Here is a 22,997-nt window from a genome sequence, read left to right on the forward strand (position 1 = left end):
TGTATGTGATCATTATATATGCCTAAAATGTACCAATAAACTTAATTAATTAAAAAAATTGTGGATTGAATTCCTGGGCCTGTCAATAAAAAAATGTTAAAATAAAAAAAAAAAAAAGCCACAACAAAAAATAGATGCCAAAATGATGTAAAAGTAAATAGAAATCATTTTGGTGAAGGTGGCAGTATAGTAAAGCATTTCTGGCTCAACAACACTACCCAGTAGGACTTCTGTTGACCTTGAGGGTCTCCCCTGTGCCCAGAAACCCATAGTGAAGATTGTGATGGACACAGCACAGTTTCTAAGACTTTGCCTTGCCTCCGCGCGCAGATCGGATAGGAAACCTACCTTGGACGTGGACAGAGCCTTGGACCAGAAGCCCCGTGGCCCACAGGGTGGCAAGAAGCAGCACCAGGCTGAAGCACTTGGTCATGGCCCAAAGTCCCGAGAGCCAAGGGGGCACTGCAGATGCTCACAAGCAGTAAGGCAGGAGGATGCTTAATCACCAGGCTGGATGGAGAGTTCTGGAAATAGGTGGAAGCTCCCGCTGCTCTACTTCATAACAGAGACATCCGGATTTCCCTGCTTTCAAGCTGTGACTTGTCAAGGTCACTGGGGAAAAGGAGTGACGTCCCTTGACTGCCCAGGCTGTACTTTGTGGATGGCTTTCTGGAAAATTTAGCTAATGCTGACTCAGAAAACACACGAGTGAGGAAGGCAGATAGCAGGGCGAGCTGCCGCAAGTGTTCTCAGTTCCCATATTCCCCGGCCCTGGCCTGCTCCAGGGGCTCAGTTCTCCCAGGTGCTTTGCTACTGCTTATGGGGCCCATTCATTCACTTATTCCTACAAATGTCTGGCTCTGAGAGCAACTGAGCACAGCTTGGGCTTCTTTCCCCTCAACAATCGTTGAGTTTCCCCCTTAGTTGCATTTACTTATAATACACAGGGAAGTGATTTTGAGGCTCATAAAAGAAATGCCCACTTAAATCCCATGCCTGCCTTTGGGACTTTTATGGTTTTTTTTTTTTTTTTTTTTTTTTTTTTTTTTTTAAGACATTGGCTATCTGAGCACCTTATTAAAGAAGCCAGGTGCATATCAGAGATGATATTTACAAAAACAAGGCTACAGTTACAAGATTAGTCATCTTAACTTTGCAAAAGGATTTCTTACTTTACCACAGGAGTCACTGCAGGAGTTCCTCTTACAACTTTTTCTCGAGTAACTGCTCTTATATGTCCATGTACTTGAGTAGTGTAGACTCCACTCTTCTTACCTAAAGGCTGTGCAGAATCAGAGCGTGTGCTCTTGTCCGGGCAGGGTTTTCAGGGCTTTGTCCTTGCTAGCCGTGCCTCCAGCAGGGTGTTATGAACTCTCTGCAAAATGAGTATCTTCGATAGGAATAGTATATAGATAACTAGTTTTTTCCTGTAGAAGTGGTATTCGTCATAAAGTTAGATATATCTGTGCAGAAAATAGAAATAGCAAAAAACAAATCTCTTCTGCACAAACACAGGAAACGTCTAGGATATCAGGAAGAGTTCCTCAGTATCTCCCGACAGCCTCACTACTGTTTAGAGCCACAGGCTCCCAGTACCTCAGAAAACATGTGCAATCCAGTCCTCATTGTACTGGGTAGGTAGCTGGAATCATGCCCTCTTATTAACTGTCTTAATGCCTAACTGGCACCATGTCTGAAAGAAAGCTAGTTTTCCAAAAGTTGTTACTATGAAAAGAAAGGAGGGAGAAAGAAAGAGGGAAAGATTGAATCATGGACAACAAGGCAGACACAGCTTATGGGAAATGAGAAGATGCTGATTTTGGAAACAAACGGCAAGGAGGGGGTTATTAGAAAAAGGAAATGTGGGTGATTGCGCTGGTGCGCCTGGAAGCGGAATGTTTTGTTTTTGATATCTTAATTGAGAGAAGTCACGTTGCCTTTGGTTGGAGATTCCTGATTGGAACCGGCTGCATCTCTTGGTAAGCGAGAGTACCCTCGCAGGAGAAGCTGGGTGGCCTCGGTGGCGAGCCTACGGTGCACGCGCACTGCGGGGCTGTTTGCACCGCTGAGCTCTGAAAGGCTGCCGCTGTAGGTTCTAGTGCGTGGTGGATTTCAGGAGAATTTGATGGAGAGCCGAGAAAAAACGCTATCGAACACCCTCTCCTCGCCACTCGGAGGAAGAATGTTCAGGCTATGAACAAAGAAGGCACATTTTTGTCCATTTCTCCATAACTGCTCACGCTATCCTCAAGGACAACCAATAATTTAGAAGGAAACTTGTACAGTTAGAAATTTGTGAAATTAAATGAAAATGAGGAAAACAGCAATCAAATTTCAAAGGAGAGCAGGAAGTGTGCAATATTCAAGCCAGTTTTGCTATAACCTGGGTATCAAAAACAAGAATAAAATTCCTAATTGTGCCATGCCAGCCCCACCCGCGGATTGAGCTGAGACAGGATTGAGACTGGGCGTGGTGACACGCGCCTGTAATCCCAGCGTTTGGGAGGCTGAAAACAGGAGCAGCACTATGAGTCTGATCCGTGTAGTGAGACCCTGTAGACTCTGTATTAAATACATTAAAATAAAAGTCCATAGGTCACCCGACCACCAAGTGTCACACAGTTCAACCTATATCAAAGACTGGGCTTACCTCAGGGGTCATGGATTGTTGAGCTTCATCAATGTACTACCCGTTTAATCTGATGTATACAAATTCAAATAGATGTGCATTACAGCTTGTAGCTAGACGATCCCTTAAAGGAGCTGCTGGCTGCTTTCTGCCTGCCACACCCACGGGCGGTTTCTTCTCTGTGATTCCTCTCAGCCAAGCGGCCCGCCCTTGGAATGAGCCAACTACAGACTGCAACCTATGCAAATTGTGAGCCAAAATAAACCTGTCTTCCTTTGACTTTGAGTGTCGGGTATTTTGTCTCAGCAGTGAGAAAAGTAGCTAAGACAACATAGTAGACATTTTGAAATGCAGCATGAAGCAGGAAATAAGGTACAACACAGAGTCCTGGAATGAGGGTAGTAGCTAAATTTTAGTTCAACTTCTAGTAATTTGTGTGACCTTGAGCAAGTAATTTAACTTTTCTGGGTCTCAGCTTTGCCATCTGTTGAAGAAGTTAACTGAATTAAATGAACTTAAAAATAACAGAGTCATATCATTTTATGGTACCTGATATTACAAGGATTATTTTTTAGAAGTATGTATAGGTGAGAAAATGTGTAGTCTAGCTGCCGTAACAAATGACCCCGCATCTCAATGGTTTAATAAATTAAACGTTTATTTATGTCACAGCCAGGCTGGCAGGTGCTGGTGGTGCTGGTGGTAATAGTGGGGTATACACTTGAATGGGAGATCTGATTGCCACGGTTGATTCAGGAACAGAGACTCGTTCTGTCTCCATGTTATTCCTCTGTCTCCCCTCATGCCTCTGATTCTCCGCAAGATCTTCGCCTTCAGCCAGGCCCCAAAGAAAGAGTGAAGAAGAGTGAAGAGGAGGCTGAAGCTGGAGATGGTTTTAGGGGCCCGACCTGGGTGACTCCATTTGCATCAAAAGCCCATCGGCCAGACCTTTGTCATGTGGTTCTACCCAACTGCAAAGGAATCATAATCTAGTTATGTGCCCTGAGTAAAAGGCAAAATAATTTGGTGACACAGCGTGACAGTTTACCCTGATCACCCACTGTTGGGATGACTGTTCCTCCCACAGGTAGAATGTGGTACAGTGGTACCTCAATTCTCCATGGAGAGCTACCATTCACTGTATTTTTTTCTTTTTTTTTTTTTTTAATGTATTTAGTACAGGGTCTACAGAGTCTCACTACACAGATTGGACTCGTAGTGATCCTCCCATTTTCAGCCTCCCAAGCCCTGGGATTACAGGTGCGCACCACCACGTGCAGTCTCAGTCACCATCACAGTGAGCCCGGGGGCGGGGGGCAGAGGTGGCACAGCACTCCGGGGATTGAACCCCAGTCCCTGCGCCTGCCTAAGCAGGTGCTTTAGTCTGCTGAGCTATCTAGCTGGCCCAACTTCTACTGTATTTTCAAGGGAAGCAGTTGAAGGTTCTGTCCAGCTCAAACCCATAATCTCCAGGTTCGGATCAGTCTTCTCTGTCAGGTTTGGTTGTGGCACGTTATGATCTAGTGACCCATGAACTAAAAAAATATACAAATGTGTGCACATACACACACACAAGCACGCACACACACACACACACACACAGTGGTAAAGCAGAACCTTAATAGCCTCAATAAAATTTCCCATGTGTAAAAGGGAAGACCAGAAATGACAGCAACCATCAGGCCACAGTAGTTCTGGAAACACAATGAAGAGACACTGCTATGGACTAGCTGTCCCTCAAGGGTCTATTGTGATTAACGGCTTGATCTCCAGGCTGGCATTGTGTTGGAAGATAGTAGAACCTTTGAGGGCCAGGGCCTGGTGTGATGTCCATAGGTCATTGGGGGTGTAAGCTACTTCCTGTGTGACACCTTTAGTAGTTGTCACAAAGGGATTGTTATACAAGGAATAAGTCTGATCCATCTTCTTTTTCTGCTTCTGCTTTTCTTAACATTTCTTTGTTTGTTTGTTTGTTTGTTTGTTTGGTACAGGGTCTCGTTATGCAGCTGAGACTCATAGTGATCCTACTGTCTCAGCCTCCCCAGTGCTGCGATTACAGGGGTGCACCACCACACCTTGTTTCAGTGGCCAGCAGGGTTCACCTGGGATTCTGGGGTTGGCACAGCATGCAGTATTGGAGATTGAACCTGGGTCCTTGCACTTGCCAGGCAGGCGCTTAGACTGCTGAGCTATCTCCCCAGCCCTCTCTCTGCTTCCTCACTTAACAAGTGACCTCTTGCTTCAGCACAAACTCTAGCTATTACCACTCATCATGAAGTCCTCACCAGAGCTGACCTGGTGCATTCACCAAAAAGGACTCACGTGACTATATTCATCAACACTGTTGATGCTAGCCCATATGGATAACCTCCTTATCTTAATATCATCTGTGCTATGTGATGTAAAATAATGTAGGAGTCACATCTCATATTCAAAGGCTCCATGGGTTGGGTGGCACTTTAGAAATGCTACCTGGCAGAGTCACCTGTCCTTGATTAGATCCTGATTCTGTTTCTGGGAGAAACTCCCATGCCCACTGTTATCTGTGGCCCTTGCCTTCCCTCTTGGAGGTCTTTCATTATGTATAATCTTCCTTGGACACATGCAAAGCCTGTACTCAGGAGTATGCCCTCCTCAGAGAAAGCACGACTTCTATAGTCTACTTCCTGCTGGTGTAAGTAGAGAATCCCAAAAATTGTTTTCTAATTTGAGCAACAATGGAAGGAGTTCTAAATCTTGCCTTGTATTGCTTTGCAAATGTGGTTCTCTTATAAACTTAGTGTTCTTATCTATGGGCTTCATATTGTAAATCTTCTCCCAGTCATTATTCTATATATGGCTTTTGTTGCTTTCCCTGCCCTATGCCTGTCCCATCCTCTCTCTCTCTCTCTCTCTCTCTCTCTCTCTCTCTCTCTCTCTCTCTGTCTCTCTCTCAATGGTAACCATACAAAATCCGTTTGGAACCACAAATGGATCGGTCACCTTCTAAATCTATTCTTTGCCATAAGGCCAAGTTGATTGCTTCAAATAAGAAATGTTATCAGTTCTTCTTTTTATCAAAGCTCTTATTAGTCTGTTTGGGATTTATAAGGAGTCTTATTATTTAATCCTTCAAAATTCTGAATTCTCTGTATTATGTTTCATTTTTCTTCTAAATAGCCAATTCTTTCCTAAGTGTTTTTTTCTCTTATAATATCGTGAGTAAGCTTGTAGCTCAGCTCCACAGAATGAAGAGGCATTTGGCTGCTGCTCAAGGTTGTGAAATATGCTTTTCTTTTCTTTTTTAATGTATTTGGTATAGGGTCTCACTGTGCAGCTCAGACTCTTAGTGGTCCTCCTGTTTCTAGCCTCCTCAGCACTGGGATTATAGACATGCGCCACCATGCCCAGACTTGGTCACAGGTCCCCAAAAGCAGGGCCAGCACAGCATGTGGTACTGGGAATCGAACCCCAGTCCCTGTGCTTGCCTAAGTGGGCGTTTAGCCCCTTGAGCTATTTCGCCAGCCCTATTTTCAAACTCAGGTAGGCAACAGTCTGTGTGAATGCTGGCACACCTTGTGAGGCTTCACAGCATCAGGAAGTGACAACCAATGCCGTGCAAAAGCAGCATCTCCTGCCCATTCACTCTGTCACACCACACAAGAAGCAGCACATACGGGCCCCCAACAGAGGTCCACATGCTCCAATACTTCATTCCCTCCAACCACTCTTCAGTGATGGGCTACCCATGGGTTGCCTTGCAAATTATTGTGGGCAAACTTTATCAAAGGTGTTTGTTTTATTCACTACATAGCCACCATCTTTCCATCCCTTGATACTAAATTGCTTTCTGATACTGCTCTGTTAAGCTGCTATTTAGCCAGCCAGCCTTCCCACTGCTGGTACGCAATACCTAAGATCCATTACTTAAAGTAGGGGAGGTTTAATTTGGCTTATAGTTTTAGGGGATTCAGTTGGTGGTTTCAGATTGCCTCTGAGGCAGAAATGTCATGGCCGAAGGGTGTAGGGGGCAGAGGTGCTTCATTCGTGGTGCCCAGGAAACAGAACAGGAGGACAGGGCCAGAGACAAAGGGACCAGAGTCCATACCCAGTACCCAGTGACGTACCTCCATGGCCTTCCCAGACACAAACAAGTTTCTTTCACCAAGCTCCTGGGTGACTCCCAAACCAATCAGGTTGACACCCATCCCAGCCACTTCCTCCTCTTTGGGGATTTTATATTAAAACACATTTGGGTTCAAAGATATACATTAGCCAAGGCCGATTAGCTGGCATCACAAAGAGTGTGGAATCGCAGCCACTGAACACGCTTGTAGTTTACTTCTTGCTCATGTCGTAGTTTGATGTGGTGAGCACTCACCCCAACCCCTGCTTGTCCTGTGATTCTACCATCTCATCAAGTTTCACAGACCTCAACAGAATCCTCCTATTCTGGTAGACAGAGCAGGGAAGAAAGAGGATGTGGAGCAGAGGATAGGACATTTTATTTTAGGGAACTTGATCATCAAGGTCCACATTCCCCAGTACCTAGCTGCAAGAAAGACCAAAAATACAAGCAGGCTGTGAAAATAGGATTGTTTAAAATATATCAGTCCTTATCTACTTTATCATAGCAAAATATGTTTTAACAAAATCATAGATCAGGAAGGCACAGGAAACGAGGAGCAGGAATAGGCAAGGAATGAAGGACCGGACATATCCAGCCCACTGTTGATAGCCCGTAGTACAGTGACCCCATGGCTGGGGACCTCTGCTCGGTTCTGGGAGGTTGTGACTCAAGGTTGATGTGACAGTAGAGCTCAGTACCACAGAATGAAGAGGCATTGGGCTGCTGCTCAAGGTTTGGAAATGTGCTTTTATTTTCAAACTCAGGTATGTGACACACTACAGTTGATGCTAACACACCCGTGTGCGGCTTCACAACATTAGGAACTGACAGCCAGTGATGTGCAAACCCAGCGTCCTATTCTCCACTTGCTCTGTCAGGCTGTACACGAGGAGCAATACATATGGCTTTCTTGTGGCCAGAAAGTGAAGGCCCTTTCAGGAAGTAAGGTCAACCATGGAGCAAACAACACACAGTGTCTCTCTGCAATTGCAGGTAGGCAGGCGGTCTTCTTTGGCTAAGCAGAAATGTTAGATCTCACAGGCAATTTGAGGGGAACTTTATTTCAGATTGATGTCACATTGGAAGTACAGGGCCCATTCCCATTTTACAATTGCTTTGGCAGCCAGTGTAGCTGCATCAGGTTGATTTTTGCTTTTAGCCCTTGTAAACATGGCTACTCTTATGCTGCCTCTCAGAGAGGTCCTTTTCCTTGACTTCTCTTGTTTAAATAGAGCATTGTGGAAAAGGCCTCTGCCTGGAGTTCTCTCAGGTCTTGCTATGAGGTTACTGGAAATACAGTAGCTCTCTGTACCTGCTCTTGCTTTATACTTGGAAACAGGGCTGGGAAATCTATGGCCAAGTGGACAAGGGGCCAGCTCGCCTAGCTATTCTTTCAGAGAGGTTGAGACTGGCCATTTGGACAGTCTACCTCATGGTCACTCTTTCTGGATCTCCACGCATATCCTGTCTTGGTGTCTGGGCGGGGTGGGGGGCTCATGAAGCTAAAGCTCCTCCAGTTGTACACACCCCCTGGAAGAGGCTAGGTAAATCATCTACTCAAGTCTCCAAAGTCTCTCTGCCTTGATCTGCAACTCTGGACCTTAATGGCACATCCTGGGTCAACCCCGGCATTTCACTCAGCTGTCTTCCAGCCGCTGGTAATGATGCCCCTCCAGTAAAAACGTGCTTTTAAAGTGGGATCTACTCTATGGGGGGGCTCCCTGAAGGAAGTGATTTGCTTTGAGCCCCATCTTTGAGCAGGATCTACTCTACAGCAGGCTCCCTGAAGGAAGTGATTGCATTGAGCTCCATCTTTGAGCTTGGAAATGGTGTTGCTGTTAGCCTCAGCTCAATCTTGTTCTCTCAGAGTAGACTGAGAAATACTAGAGCAAGCTTAGATCAAGAAAAATGTCTTTTCTCATGGAGATGGGAGTGAGGAGGATGGTGCCAATATTGGGAAAATCATAAAATATCAGCTGTTCCAGGGTGGTCTCCACTACCTGGAATGCTTGATTGTTCTTCTGACCAACATTTAATGACACCCTCCCAAGCATCAGCCACCATGTTAGGCACCTACCCAAGAGATGCATAAGACATGGCTCTTGTCTTTGAGGAAAAATGCTGAGAGAGACAGTTACATAAATAAGTTAGTGGTGATAGATTATAAATCCAAGTCAATGCCAAAAAATACTTGACAAGTCCCAGAAAGCACAGAGGAGGGTGGGGCCCGTTCTGTGTGGAGTGTGGAGGGATCTTGTGGAAGTCTGATGGAAGGATAACCTTTATACTTGGTCCTCAAGAGTGAGGAAAATCTAGGAGTAAAGGTACAGAGTCGAGAGGAAAGAGTTTAGTTTGGGAACCAGAGGTGGCTTGCAAGGCTGAGGGGCCAGCGGGTAGAAGGAGAATGGAATGGGAGGAACCCAGCTAGGAGATCTAGGAAGGAGCCCCATTCAGTGCAGGCTGCAAAGTGCAGCCCCAGCAGCCAGCTGCGCCATTTCCTAGCCTTGTGTTCTCATATCTTTGCGTGTGTGTGTGTGTGTGTGTGTGTGTGTGTGTTTCAACATCCTTATCTGAAACTGGGACAAGAAATATCTACTGCAGAGGATTTTTCTTCAGGTTGAAGTGAATTACTACCTACAGAATACTGAGAATAGTGCTTGGATCAGAATAAGTTCAGTGTAAGTGTTAGCAGCAGAAGCAAACGAATAAAAAAAAAAAAAAAAAAAGCAATCGCAACAGAACCCATTCAGAAACCAACAGCCCGTGCCCGGAAACTGATGAGAGCTGAATGAAGACAGTGGCTGAAAAGGTAGGGGAAGATATTAAATAAGCTGGAGATGGGACGAGCTTCTTCAAAGCTGAATGGCTGGGAAGCGTCCTGAAGCGCACCCTTGCGTGGGGAAGCCCTGAGGTACAGCTGCCCGCGCAGGTGAACACTATGTAGAATAAGAGGCTGAGCCCAATGTGCACCATTGCAGAAGCGGGACAGCTGCATCCACGGGGAGAGGACAAATAGGAAAGAGCTCTTCTGTACAGCAGTTTAGACCTGGCATTTGACATGGAGACTGCAAGAGGGCCACTGCAGTCCTAGGGTTTCTGTGCTTTCCAAACATCTTCAGCCCATGGAGAGAGCTCACAGACAGTGCCTGCTGACTGCCCCACACTTAGTGAAAACCTCTGAGCAGGTCTGACACACCTCTTGCTTCCCCACAGCACACACCCAGAGCACACATGTGGAGGGTTGATGGCTTGTCGTGCGCATGTGTGTTGCATTGTCTGTCTTGTCTGCATGTGTCCAGATTTATATATATTAATTCACGTTTTCCCATTTCATTTCAAGCACTAAGCTATACATCTTTCTGAGGAAACTTTCCTGCTCTTTCTTGGGAAAAGAAACTGATTCCCAAAGGAGGAAGGGGAAGCTGAAGGACAGTCGTGGAGACTGAGATGGGAGGTGGGAAGACAGACACGTTGGGACTCCTCATTCCAGGCGTGATCCTTAGGGTCAGTTCTAGCTGTTACACACAATCCTTCCTGATAAGCAAATGCAGAAAGAAAAGCGGGGAGAGCAAGCTTCTTACCATCCTCCTCAAGGAAGGTGTTTCAGTCCTCGCCGGCCATCTGAGCTAGGAACAAGAGACCATGCCCTTGGCTGAGCTCTTGGCGCAGGACACTTCTTTGTCCATGGGAGGTTTCCCAGAGCAGTTTTGTTGGTCTTCCCAGAACATCGTGCTACTGTGTATGAACAGCTCCTCAGAGGTGCCAATCACGAAAGGAAGCCCTCCCTGTTCCCTGATGGGGCAGCACCACTGTGTTCACCTGGGCCTGACAATTCATCACACTTGGGGACTGAATGCTCTGAGCATGGCATTGACTAGGAATCAATTCCTACTGTTCTGTAGGCTGCTCATGTTGGAGTCCTGAGCTCCACCAGGAGTCCCTCTGGGTGACCGAGCAAGTGGACCTTCCGAGGGGCCCATCGGCCTGCTCCACACAAGAATTATAGGAGCTGTAGAGCCCCAGCATGATGGTCAAGATCAGCAGCACTGCAGCCATCATCCAGATCGCTTGCCAGTGCCGACACAGTTTGGGATACATGACTTGTAAGAAATGGACCAGTTGTTCAAGTTTGCTGTCAATGAAAAAAAAGAAGTGGAGGATTTTAGTATGCTTACATATATAATTACTGAGCTCATACTTCGCTTCCTAGCGTTGCCTCCTATGCTATCCAGAGCAGTGGTTCTTAAACTTCGCATTGCATGGAATCAGGCAGCAATTTGAAGTATTACAGGCTTTCAGAATGGTAATCTCCCCTGCAAGCAGGTGCAGGGGACTCGGGGTTCGATCCCCGGGCCCACCGTGCCAGCCCCGCCCCCAGGGTGCGCTGAGAAGGCAATTGAGTCTGTGGTGGCGCATACCTGTAACCCCAGCTCTTGGGAGGCTGAAAACAGATGGATCACTACTAGTCCTATCTAGTAATGAGATCCTGAACACCCTGTAGACCCTTCCCTAAAAAATAAAAAAAATGGCAATCTCCAAAATTATAGTCTAAGAATCTATGGTCAGGTTGCCTTGGTGATTTTGATGTCACCAGTCCATATCCTTGATAGGGGAGCAATGGGTCTAGAACACTACTTGCTTGATCATTCATCCACTCTCTCATTTCCTCTCCTTTGTCTCCTCATGACACGATTACAGATATTGAAATCCTCCCGAACCTAGGATGCTCCGTTGGCTGAGCTGCACTCTCTGGATCCAGACAAGACCATATCTTCTCTGCATTTAGCTGTGCTACTTCCAAGTTCTAACTTGTCTCTTGACTTGATACTAAGGTGTATAATACTTGTTCTCAGTCCTACCTCCAACTGTATCCGCAGGGAAAGAACTGTGCTCAACTCTCAGAAATAAACTGATTCCCAGTGACAAATGACAGAGGATCAGGTCAACCTCAAGGACGCCCTTCAAACCACCATAAGTGTAACCAGGAGACTATTGACTTTTGTGTGGGTCATTCAAGATGTTTTCTCAAGCTTATTAGATTCATCCTCTAATATCTCCCCTTCTGTTTCTTTGCTCTCTTCTTTTTCTTCCTTCCTTCCTTCCTTGCTTTCATCTCACCCTGCTTTTTACTTCTTTCCCTCCTCAATATTGCTACTGGTTGCTGGTGCTTCTTTCCAAACTGCCTTTTAACCTGTCTCCTCTCTCTTTGTGGCCTGGTGAGAAAACATTTGATCAGAGCCCCACATTGCTCTGAAGAAACACTGGCACCTTCATCAAGCTAGAATTTCCTTGTGTTTTGAATACCAGGTTCAAGAAAATATGAACAATGAGAATACTGAAGCCTACCAAATGCAAGAGTTGGGAAAAGTGTTGGAAGGTCTCCTTGAAGAGCCCCAGGCTCAAGTGCCCAATGCACCACATAGGCCAGATGCTGAGAGGTAGGGGGCACCCATGCAGAGCTAGTGGAACAGATGCCTTGCTGCGGACTGGAAACCCAACAAATAGCTTCCTTGGAAAGGATGCCCAGAGTGCTTGCTTCGGATGTGAAGGCTGCAGGAAGGGTGAATGATTTCTCAGCCATGGGGGAACTTAATCAGGTCATTTTAGCAATTGAGCAAATCAAAAAACTAAGAACATTAGCTGATGGGAAGAGCTTTGGCTATTTTTACAGCTGTTAGGGAGCGCTCAGAAATGCAAGCTTCTTTTCTTTCAGCCTCACTTAGAATCTTTAGATTCTATTTAATGTAATTGAACACCTCAGAGCTGCCCTTCTATACTCAAAGCAGAGTGCTCAGGCAAGGAGAATCCCTCTCTAAAGCTATTCTTAAGTGAGACTACAAAGGAGGAAGCCAAAAGTTGGCTGTGATCCTTACTTCATCACCTATTTCTAGCTAATAAGAGTGATTAGAAATAAAATTAGGTTAGAGACAGAATTCAATTTTTGGTTGTTGAGTGAACTCCTGTTTTTTGAGAGTTATTGGAAAGGTACAGGGTCCTCCTGCCTGAATAGCGTTTCATCCCTGTAGAGCAGGTTTGAACAGGTGGTGGGAGAAAAACACAAAGTTTTATGTCACATATACGAGTCCCACTCATTCAGTGGTTATGCGAGTTTCAGAAGACTTTGATCTATTTTAACATTGTTAAATGTTGAGTTGATTCACCCAAATTTCCTTTTAACTGACTGTTCCAAGGAGCAATATTTATAACAGAGTCACAACAGACTACAATATTTATAACAGATCATAAAGGAAAAAACTCAGAACAAAGATGCTTGATGTTGAATCTCTTAAGTAAGCGCCAGGTACTGGGCTTCAGCACATTGTTTGCAATACACACCAAGTAGGACACGGAACTTTTGATAACTGCAAACTTTGTTTATGAGTTAGCTGCCAAACTTCCACAAGGACTCATGTTTGAGTGAGATGCTTACTGGCAAGTCTGTGTCTAAGGGACTTCTCAAGGGGACAAAGACCACATGCCACTGAAGACGACAGTTTTCTGGCCCAGACTGGCTTGGGTAGCAGGTGAGGTCAGACATTATGACCGTCAGTGGGAAGTTTATATGACTGCAATGTCAACTGTTATAGAAATGACATCACACTGCTGGGCCCCAAAAGGTGAAGCTACCCCTTTCAGGAGGATGAAGACACTTCTCAGGGCTCTTCTCAAAACCAAAAATGAACGTGGAGGGAAGCAAAAACTGGGAGGCAGAATGAAGCCTCCCAAGATCAGCAGGATGAATATGACACTCTCAGGTGATAAATACTATAGTCAGCTATCCCCAAGCGCTGATGACCAGCTGGGGAGAAAGGACCCGGCCAAAGCCTTACTTCGAGGTTTTGTGAGAGGAAGGAGCTGCCAGTTGCCTTAGATCAAATTAGCAAGATAAGGCCTGTGATTTTGAAACCAGGCTGTTTATGTTTCATGTACTGTCTCTTTCTTTGTTTATTTATCTTTTGTTCTTTCTCTGTGTTTGGAAGTATTAGAAATTGCAACCTGTCATAGCTATATTCACAGTGCCAAGGAAAAAGCTTCTGTCCTTGGAATTGATGAGATGAAGGGCAGGGAGGGAGCATGGTGGCTTGAGAAACAACAGCAGAGAACCCTAAGTTGGAGGTGGAATGTGAGCACAAGATCCAGCTGCTTGGAGCAGGAATTGTGCTTCCATTGTTAAACTTGAGGGTCTTCCACTGAGGACGTAATGAACCCCAACAAGGCTTATTCTCAGTGGGGATGCATATTCCCCAGTTCTCCTTGACAGCTCTTCCCTTACACAGTAGAGTTGACCTAAGTGAGTCGAGACCCCTTCCTCTAGCTGAGTTTTCCACAAGTAGGCTCTGCGTACGGATGGCTTCTGCATGTTTTGAGCCATCTAGCCATCTTGCTTTCTGTTCTTCAGTTTTCTTTATTCATTGAATATGAGTGACATCCAGAGTCTGCCAGAAAGGGGCACAGACACATCCCCTTTTCCATGTTCAGCAGCTGATTTGATAATCATTTTGTAGTTAATCATTTTGCCTAGATCTGCCAAGCTCCCCAAGATAGCCTGGGCCCTAAAACCAGATTTTTAATGAAGTGTCCCAAGGTTTCTAGAACTACACTTTTAGAAACAAAAATTCAAAATCTGTGATTTGAATAGACAAATACAGGCAACAGAGAAGAATACATGACTTTAGTGATGTCCTGAGAACCGAGGGTGTTGGCGTGGTGTCTGTAGGGCAGAGTATAGCTCTTCTTAGGGAACCAGTGCATTCTGTCCCTAAGCACACATTTCGGTGTATGGGTAACCCCAGCCTAGTGGGACCGAGACCTTATTACATGGAACATTCTGGAACTAGCTGAGGGTTATTTTCTACTATGTATGCTAAAGGCTAGGAGGGACTACAAATGGGACACCACGTGGGGTATGTACCGTCTGCGCCTACATGTTATATTTCCTCCCCCGATTTAGAGGAAAATATACTTGAAATAGTGTTTTTTAAAGAAGAACAAATATTTTCAACCTGAAGTGAAGCTCAGATGTCCAAGCTTATTTGATCAGTGTGGGAGGGGCCTGTTGGAGGCCTCACGTTTGTCACAGAGCTTAGTTTGTTCCAACCTCTCATGTTTCCTGTGCCCCGAGCTTGCTTTTGTAAGTAACACTCCCCGAGGCTCAAGGCCAATGACGGTGGTCTTGGCTATTTCATGAGGTGTGGGGAGATGAGCTGAGCGGGGCTGGGCTGGGAGGGGCCCACTGTCCTTCACTCTTTCTCAGCTCCTTAGAGTTCTTGAGTGCCATCTGCCCAGCCTGTGACCACATCTCACCCTCAACTCTTACGAGCGTCCCATTTTGACTCTCTTGGTTCTTGATTTCCTGCACCTCCCTCCCAACATTAGGGTCCCCTGGATGTCTCTTGGCCATTTATTTGGGCCTCAGACTCTCTGCTTTCCTGGGCCTGCATTTCCAGACATTTTGTGCAGTTTAATAATTGAATAAATGTTAACTCATTTCTGCAATGTAAAGGGCTCCCAGTGCAGAGTTCCCACCTGCTTCTCTGGTCCTTTTCCTCTTCCTCAGTTTCTTCTACCTCTTCAGGTTCCTCAGGACTTTCACTCTTCTGTTCTTCTTCCTCCTCCTTCAGATCTTGAAGTTCTTTGGTCTTTTTTAAACCTTCCTGATATCTGGGAGGAGGGGGGCAAAAAAGGGAACAAATGTATCTGAAAAGGACAGCTGTGGAGCATCTACTCCTGAATTCCTAGAGGAGGGGACTTGAGCCCCTCCAATAGTGATACACTTCCTGTGCTTCCACACAACAGGAAAAAGCTGGGATGCTCCACTGAACCCCTGCACGGCCCATGTCAGTACAGTTTCCCTTCACTCCTCAGTCATCCTTCCTGTTTATGTGACAGTGTGACACACTGACAGGGGATGAATATGGGACAGGGTCTCCTGAGTTGCTTCTTATTCTACAAAGCATTCTGTAGAGATAAGATTGCATTTAACTTCTGCATAACCTTGGAGCTTTTGTTTTGCTTTTGTAAAACAGAGAGGGTGACTGTTCTCTCTCAGGGAATTGGAATGTTTCTTGGAAATGCCAGAGCTCAACCTAGAAAGGTACTCAGCAGATGTTCACAAGGCTGGGGGAGGAGTCTAACCTTTGTGAATTCTGGGTAGACACCACTGTGGGTAAAAAAAAAAAATAGGCTTTCCAAGAGAAATCCTTCTGATTTCCTTTCTGGATTAGTCTTACTCTAAGCATGCTGTGTGTACTCGTCCTACAGCTGGCTGTTTAACTCCAGCACTTTGGCTGGACCAACCCCATCCCTGAGTTCGAGTGTCACACAGTAGCCCCCCAGGTTCCAGCTGTCAGGAAGCTGCATCTTTCTCAGGAGCCATGGAGATGCCACAAAAGGTGGGAGGTGATTCTCTCCCTTGAGACCTGTGGCCAGGCACCTGTTTAGTGCAGTCTCTCTGGCAACTGACAGCTGGCCCTTAGGTGCTACTGAAGTTCAATTAGACAATGGACTCTGGGTTATAGGAGGAAGGGATGCCCAGGGCAGTTCTAGGAAGCGGAGTTGCAGCTGCCTGTGGGCGCTGTTGGCAGCAATGTGACCATATTGCATACGTGTCAGGAAGCCTCAGGCACCGCCAAGAGGAACCTACCCCGGGCCCCTGATTTCCAGACTGTTCTGGGTAGTGATGTTCTTGTGGCTTTGAGCCTAAAAGAGAGCAGTCTAATTATTGTCTAACCACACCCTCTAATCCTGCTTCCGTCTGTCCTTCCTGTGGAATAGTCTTGCTTCTTTCCTCTGTAGTTCTTTCCTGACACAAGGAGGCCCCGGGGCTAGTGGCTGTCGCCCTAAAGTCTTTAAGAAACAGGACAGGGCGTGGGAAGGTATTTTCTGAGACCTGCCAGGTGCCCTCGGGTGGCCGAGCTCTGACTCACCCCTTGTTGTAGGCTTCTTCCTCCATCCTGCCTTTGGTCTCTTGGCTGACCTTCTCCATGCAGCCTGGAGGCCGCACAAGAGCAGGGGCTTCACATTCTGGCTCCCCATTTGTCTTTCCACTAGGGATAAGAGGGAGGCAACAGACAACATTTCAGAGAGAAGCTGAGTGGTCGCAAACAAAACTGTCTTTTGCCTGATTCCTGATTAGAAGTGAGGAGATTCACATTCTCTCAGTATCTTCTGGACTTTTAAAAAACCTTTTCAGCCTGAGACAAGATGGCAGGAAGCCCTTTTTCATGAATCTTGCCTAGAGCACACTACTGCACTGGACCCCTTCTCCTTGTGTCCCCAAATCTATTTTTATTTTGATTCAGGAGCTGCTGTGAGTGGACAAATATTAGGAGCTGCGAGAAGGAAAATGAGGACAGCCCAAAACATTTTGGGTCTTCCCTTTGCTGCTCTATCTTAGGCCTCAGTGCCCACTCATTCTGTCAAATAGCTCTTGAATTCAGCCAAATCACAGACATGTCACGATGTAGGGGGGACACGTCAGGAATAAGAAAAAAATTTGCCAATGTGGATCTTAGCAGAAGTGAATGACTCCCCCCCATGAGAGGAGAAGAAAAACATGCAATTCATTACAGAGTATAATATTTAAGAAAGAACTATTCAGTGATAGCAAATAATGAGAAAATGTGTTTAGGGTGAATGGTTAAGAAGGCCTCTCTGAGGTGCTGACATTAAGGCACAGACTTGAAAGGTGATGGGTCAGCTGAATCCAGATTGCACAAAGATCACCCCGGCTAGAGGATGCACAACACATTAAAATTCAAGACAAAAAAAGTGCTGAGATGTCTGAGAAGCTGAAAAAAGAGTCAGTGGAGCTGTGATTAACTTTTGGATGTTCATATGTGGTGTCCAAGAGGAGATGTCACATGAAAAGTTGGATGCGGGAAAGTGAGGGGGAGAAGGGCTCTGGCTGGAGATACGCATGACTGATTGTCCAGGGGACAGCCTGAAGAAAGAGCAGGGGACCCGGGGCCAACCCTTGGTATCTCTACACCTTGCTCTGGTGGATAAGGAGGAGCCCACAAAGCAGGCTGAGAAGTAACAGCCAGAGAAGTAGGAGGAATCCAGGAGAGCACGGAATGTTGGGAGCTAGGAGAGAAGAGTGTCAGGGAGGGAGAAGTCCCACGTCTCACTGTCTCCTCTGAGAATCTTAGTCAGATGGGCACAAAGCGCCTATTAAATTTGAAAATGCAGAGGTCAAGAGGAACCTTGAGGTAATGGTGGGAGCCAAGGCAGGCGGAAGTGGCTTCATAAAGGGTGGAAGGTTAGAAAGAAGGTTGAGGCCTGGGTGCAGTTCTTTCACTCAAGGAGGGGGACGCACTTGGCTGAGGAAGTGGACTAGGGACACAACCAGATTTGAACCCAGATGTGATCCAGAAAGTGGGTGAGAGAGAAAAGATAACCAAAGAGCAAAGTCTTTGGCTAAAGGAACAAAGACCTTAGGAAGGTGGTGAAAGCTCTCCATGGTTCTAACCAAGGCAAGAAGAAGAAGACCACAATAATGGGGTGGGCAGAGGGCTCCTATCTAATGGCCAGTTTAAATTTTCTCTATGAAGTGGAAGACAAGGTCATCTGTTGAGAGTGAACCAACCAGGGGTCTAAGAAGGTTTCAGGAGAGAGTTGAAAATAGGACAGTCACACGGGAAAGTAGGAAAGTAAACACACTAGAAAGTTACAGTGGAGGGTCGGGGAGATGGCTCAGTAAAGTAAGCACTTCCCTGGCAAGCACAAGGGTCTGAGTTCAATCCCCAATTCCACCAAAAAAAAGAAAGAAAGAAAGAGAAAGAAAGAAAGAAAGAAAGAAAGAAAGAAAGAAAGAAAGAAAGAAAGAAAGAAGAAAAGAAAGTTACAGTGGAATGGCTGGGCAGTCCTGGGAATCCAGTTAGGGTGTAGATGGCACCACACGGGTTCAGGAAATGACTTGATGGCCACACCTTCCCTCCATCCTGCAGTCCACTTGAGGTGACCAGAGTCCCAGTGGGAGTAGAGTTACCTCAGAGGAGCCCTCAAGTGAGGCCAAGCTTTGAGCAGACCTGGCCGCCTGGGACTCTGAGGCCCCGCATGTGCCCTCCCTCCTGGTCTCCCAGGCAGGGTCTGTGATCAAAGCCTCCATGTGCTCCGTTCTCTTGGCATCATTGTCCCATCTCTTCATTTTCCCTCAGATCTTGAAAATCTACATTTCATCAGGCTGGAAACTCAAACCCATTGTGAGCAAGAAAGGTAACCCTCTGAAAATACCAGCTATTTATAACATTGCTCCTCTTGCAAATGACATTATCCACTCCCTCCCGTGTGGCCTTTGCCTAATGCAAAGTTTCCTATTTGTGCAAATGATTTGGGCTGGAGAAGAAAAACACAGCCCTGGCCAACGGCAAGGACAGCAATTCTTCTATGAAATTTATTTCTGTAGTAGAAATGAAATAGTGGCATCATGCTTTTAATTTCTTTTCTTTATAGCTATCGGCTTTGGAAACTCCTTAATGTCAAACAAGTATGAAGGAAGACATAACGTTAAAGAGGAAAAGAATTTGCCTGAGGCAAACCTGGGCTCCGATCTGGTTCCCCCCACACACACACACACACATGACCTAACTTTCCTAAACTTCTCATTCCTCAGCTGCAAAATGAGGATATTATATGCTGAGTGGGAATAGAGTTAATAAAGAAATACAAGAAAACTTACTAGAATATCTTTTATTATTATTTTTATTGTTATGTAATAAATGTATTGGTAAATGTTGGGAATAATCTGAGGGTCCTGTAAACCTGCCTATAAAAAAAAAATTCTAAACTGATAAATTGCCAAGCAACTGTTTATATCTTTATTTTTATTTTTTTTATTTTTGGTAGAACTGGGGATTGAACTCAGGCCCTTGCGCTTGCCAGGGAAGCGCTTATTCCACTGAGCCATCTCCCCCGGCCAACTGTTTATATCTTAAAAGGAGAACTTGACATAAATTATTTTGACAATTCAGAGTCAGAAAAGCTCTGAAAGTGAACTAATTTAAAATGTGGCTACATTTACATGAAATTTACATAAAATTGCTTTAATGAATTTCTCAGGTGTACATCCCTTGCTTGTGGTAACACTCACACACTTTGGAGTTTTGGTGACTGAAGGACCATCACTGGAAGTGCTGGGATTTCCTGCTGAAGTCTTTCTGAAGCCCTGAACTGCCAACCCAGCCCACGGCTCCTGCTGAGTAAGTCCTTCCCACCTGCAGGCTGGACCACATGGTGTGTGGGCTAGTTGGGAGGGCCTTGGGTCAATACACCACAGGGGCACAGGGCCGGTGGTGGGGAGGAACACTGTGTACACGATTTTCTGTCTTCTAGCCTGAGCTAGTTCCCTAAGTATCTTTTCCAACTACCTCTAAGTTTTCTGAAGCTTCAACACTCAACTGAAACCCTTCTCTTCTGTGAAAGCGTTAGGAGTGTGACCTTCTCTCCCCCACACTTCTGGGTAAAGTTGCTCCCCTTTCTCTACCCTCGCACCATGGCTCCTTCACAGCGTGACTCAGAAAGAAGGCATCTTTTATACACCTGCCCACCCCAGTTTCATGACTTCAGTGATGGCAGGGGCAGGAACCGTGCTTCAATCAGAAGGCTGCTTGGCACACACTACACGTCTTTCAATGTTTGTTGAGTGGCCCCAACTTCACTAGGACTCACCCAGTCTTCCTATGGAATATTATGAAATGGGCAGGGCCTCTCTGTACTTCCTGAGAACCCAGTGTTTATGCAAGGCTCAAAGAATTTGTTTTCATGCTTGCAAACGAGGGCTAAGCACAACCCGAGCCCACCCCAGAGATTTCTGAGCCAAGAATTCACTGATCTTGGCATCTGGCCCCAGCCTGAAATCTTATGTGCCTTTTTCTCTGGGATGATTGATTAAAATGAAGCTCATTGTTCTTGCATATTCACCAGTCCAAGTGTTTATCACTGTACTCAGATCCTAGTAAGCAGAGGGGCTGTTTAGGAAAAATGCATTGTTGAACAGGCAGGTGTATTGGATTTACTGTTTTCCACACAGTAAACAGTATTTGAAAGTAACCACAAGCCCTGCCGATGACAGATCTTACCTCCTGGGCCCAGCAGTGTTTCTAAGTCATGCCCCCTGCTATGGCTTCCCTGACAAGCCCAGTCCAGCAACCCTGAGCTAGAAGATCTTCCACTTCCTGTTAGTCCCAGATTGCTGGGTTCACATAAATTTTAATGGGGGATAATTCACCCTAGAGACTATTCAGTAGATGTTGCTTACTGTACAAATTTAATGTCATATAATGTCTTTAAGCAGTTTATCCTTGTTGTTTTAAAAGTATAGAACATGGTGGGTTTAGAGGTCAGAGTTAAACTGTACTGTGATGCATCAGCCTAATGAGCCTTTTTATGGGCTGGCCAGATAGCTCAGTGGACTAAAGCACTTGCTTAGGCAAAGCACAGCAGCTGGGGTTCGATCCCTGGCGTGCCGTGCTGGACCTGCCCCTGGGGTGCACTGAGATGGTGATTGAGACTAGGCGTGGTGGTGCGCACCTGTAATCCAGGCGCTTTGGGAGGCTGAAAACAGGAGGATCACTATGTGTCTGATCTGTTCAGTGAGACCCTGTACACCCTGTAGAACCTGTTCTAAATTCAAAAAATAAAAAAATAAAAAATTTAAAAAACAGACCTTTTTTTTAAAAAAAAAAAAAAACAGACCTTTTTATGGAGCTAACCTGCTGCATACCCACACCCCAGCATTGCTGATTCCTCAGCTAGGGGCTCTGCATGCACCTTTCTTCCAGCCCACTCTACTTCCTCTGCACATTCATGCAGAGAGAGTGCTTCAATCTGCCCTCTTCTTGTCCATCACCCTGAGCTTCTCTTGTTCTTCTGTTAAGAAGTTAAGGGCAGACGCTGTGCTATCTACTAGCTGTGCAAGCCAGGGAAGTGACCATTTCGCGGGGCAAGTTTCTCTGTCTGTTAAGTAGGGATATTAGTAGTATACTTCACCTCCTGGGATTGTTTTTTATTTTTTATTTTATTCTTCTTGATATAGGGTCTCACTATGAAGATCGGACTCATAGTAATCCTCCTGTCTCAGCCTCCCCAGTGTTGGGATTCCAGTTTCAGGGCTGGCATGGCATGTAGTAATGGGGATCAAACTAAGGATCTGGGGCTTTCCAGGCAGGCGCTTAGACTGCCAAGCTATCCCCGCAGTCCCTTATGGGATTATTGTAAAGATCAAATGAGGTTCTTAATGTAAAAGTACTTGGCAAATTGAACATGCAATAAATAATAATTATCACCAACACCACCATTTTCATAATTATCCTAATCACTCTTCGAAAACTCCTTTCCTTCTTGCCTTGGAGCCGGGAATGCTGTTAACCTCATGGTCACCCATTTAATTATATAACCTTTAGATTTCACTTACAAAGTAAGTTCTGAGAACCTGCCCTTCCTTGAGTCTATACTCTAGTTGGGCTACATGCTTACTTTCTTGTGTTGCTCTTTAACAGCTCGTACTTCCTTACAATAACACACATCCCACTGTCAAATAACAGGCTGTTTCCTGTCTGTCTCTCCCACTAGATTGAAGCTCCTTGAGTGCATTCTATTCCCCACTCTTGGTAATTAATTGTCGATAGAATGAGGAGTGAAAGATTACAGGCATAGAGCTCTTCCTGTGTGTGTGGAATTGCTCCTAACTTTGATCTGTTAGAGTCTATAACTTCAAGCTTTACTCCCTGTGTGGATGATTGGTTAAGGCTGCAGGTCCCCAGGCCCCTGGTGAGTGAAGAGCAGGTTACTTATTATGCAACAACCTACAAGAGCAAGGCTCAGAATTCTCTGCAATCACAGAAACAATGAGCAGAGCCATCATTTACTTGTGATCCAGCCAAAGGCTATTTGGTCCTCCTATCTCACACTTAGCCTGTTCTCTTCTTGCTTAGTTACTGAATCCCTGGGAAATGGAGGAACACTTTAACACAAAGTGGAATATGACAAACCAGACAGTGATATCTATTAAATTATAACACATAGATTATCTTTAAGAGTATAAATAGGGGAGCCGGCCAGATAGTTCAGCAGACTCAAGCGCCTGCTTAGGCAGAGTGCAGTGGTCAGGGTTCGAAACCTGGTGTGCTGTGCTGGCCCCGTCCCTGGGGCACACTGAGATGGCAATTGAGACTGGGTGTGGTGGTACACGCCTGTAATCCCAGTGCTTGGGAGGCTGAATACAGGAGGATCATACAAGTCTGATCTGTATAGTGAGATCCT

The 22,997-nt window shown here is 45.6% G+C and overlaps 2 protein-coding genes across 8 annotated transcripts in view; both read right to left on the reverse strand.

The window, feature by feature from the left end:
* The window catches only part of Lyve1 (lymphatic vessel endothelial hyaluronan receptor 1), a 15,283-nt gene extending 14,631 nt beyond the window's left edge, over positions 1-652 (reverse strand). Inside the window, exon 1 of the mRNA XM_004634873.3 lies at positions 349-652. Within this exon, the coding sequence (XP_004634930.1) occupies positions 349-433 (85 nt within the window). The 5' untranslated portion in view covers positions 434-652. The remainder of the gene's footprint in view (positions 1-348) is intronic.
* Positions 653-9,282: 8,630 nt separating this feature from the next.
* Positions 9,283-22,997, reverse strand: part of Mrvi1 (murine retrovirus integration site 1 homolog) — a 122,394-nt gene continuing 108,679 nt past the window's right edge. For all 7 annotated transcript variants that reach the window (XM_023719355.1, XM_023719354.1, XM_023719353.1 and 4 more), the window contains 3 exons: positions 16,664-16,783; positions 15,264-15,398; positions 9,283-10,869 (listed from right to left, as the gene is read on the reverse strand). In XM_023719355.1, coding sequence (XP_023575123.1) covers positions 10,626-10,869; positions 15,264-15,398; positions 16,664-16,783 — 499 coding nt within the window. In that variant the 3' untranslated portion in view covers positions 9,283-10,625. The remainder of the gene's footprint in view (positions 10,870-15,263; positions 15,399-16,663; positions 16,784-22,997) is intronic.

Source organism: Octodon degus, unplaced genomic scaffold (genome assembly GCF_000260255.1).
Source record: "Octodon degus isolate 3935 unplaced genomic scaffold, OctDeg1.0 scaffold00067, whole genome shotgun sequence".
Lineage (NCBI taxonomy): Eukaryota > Metazoa > Chordata > Mammalia > Rodentia > Octodontidae > Octodon > Octodon degus.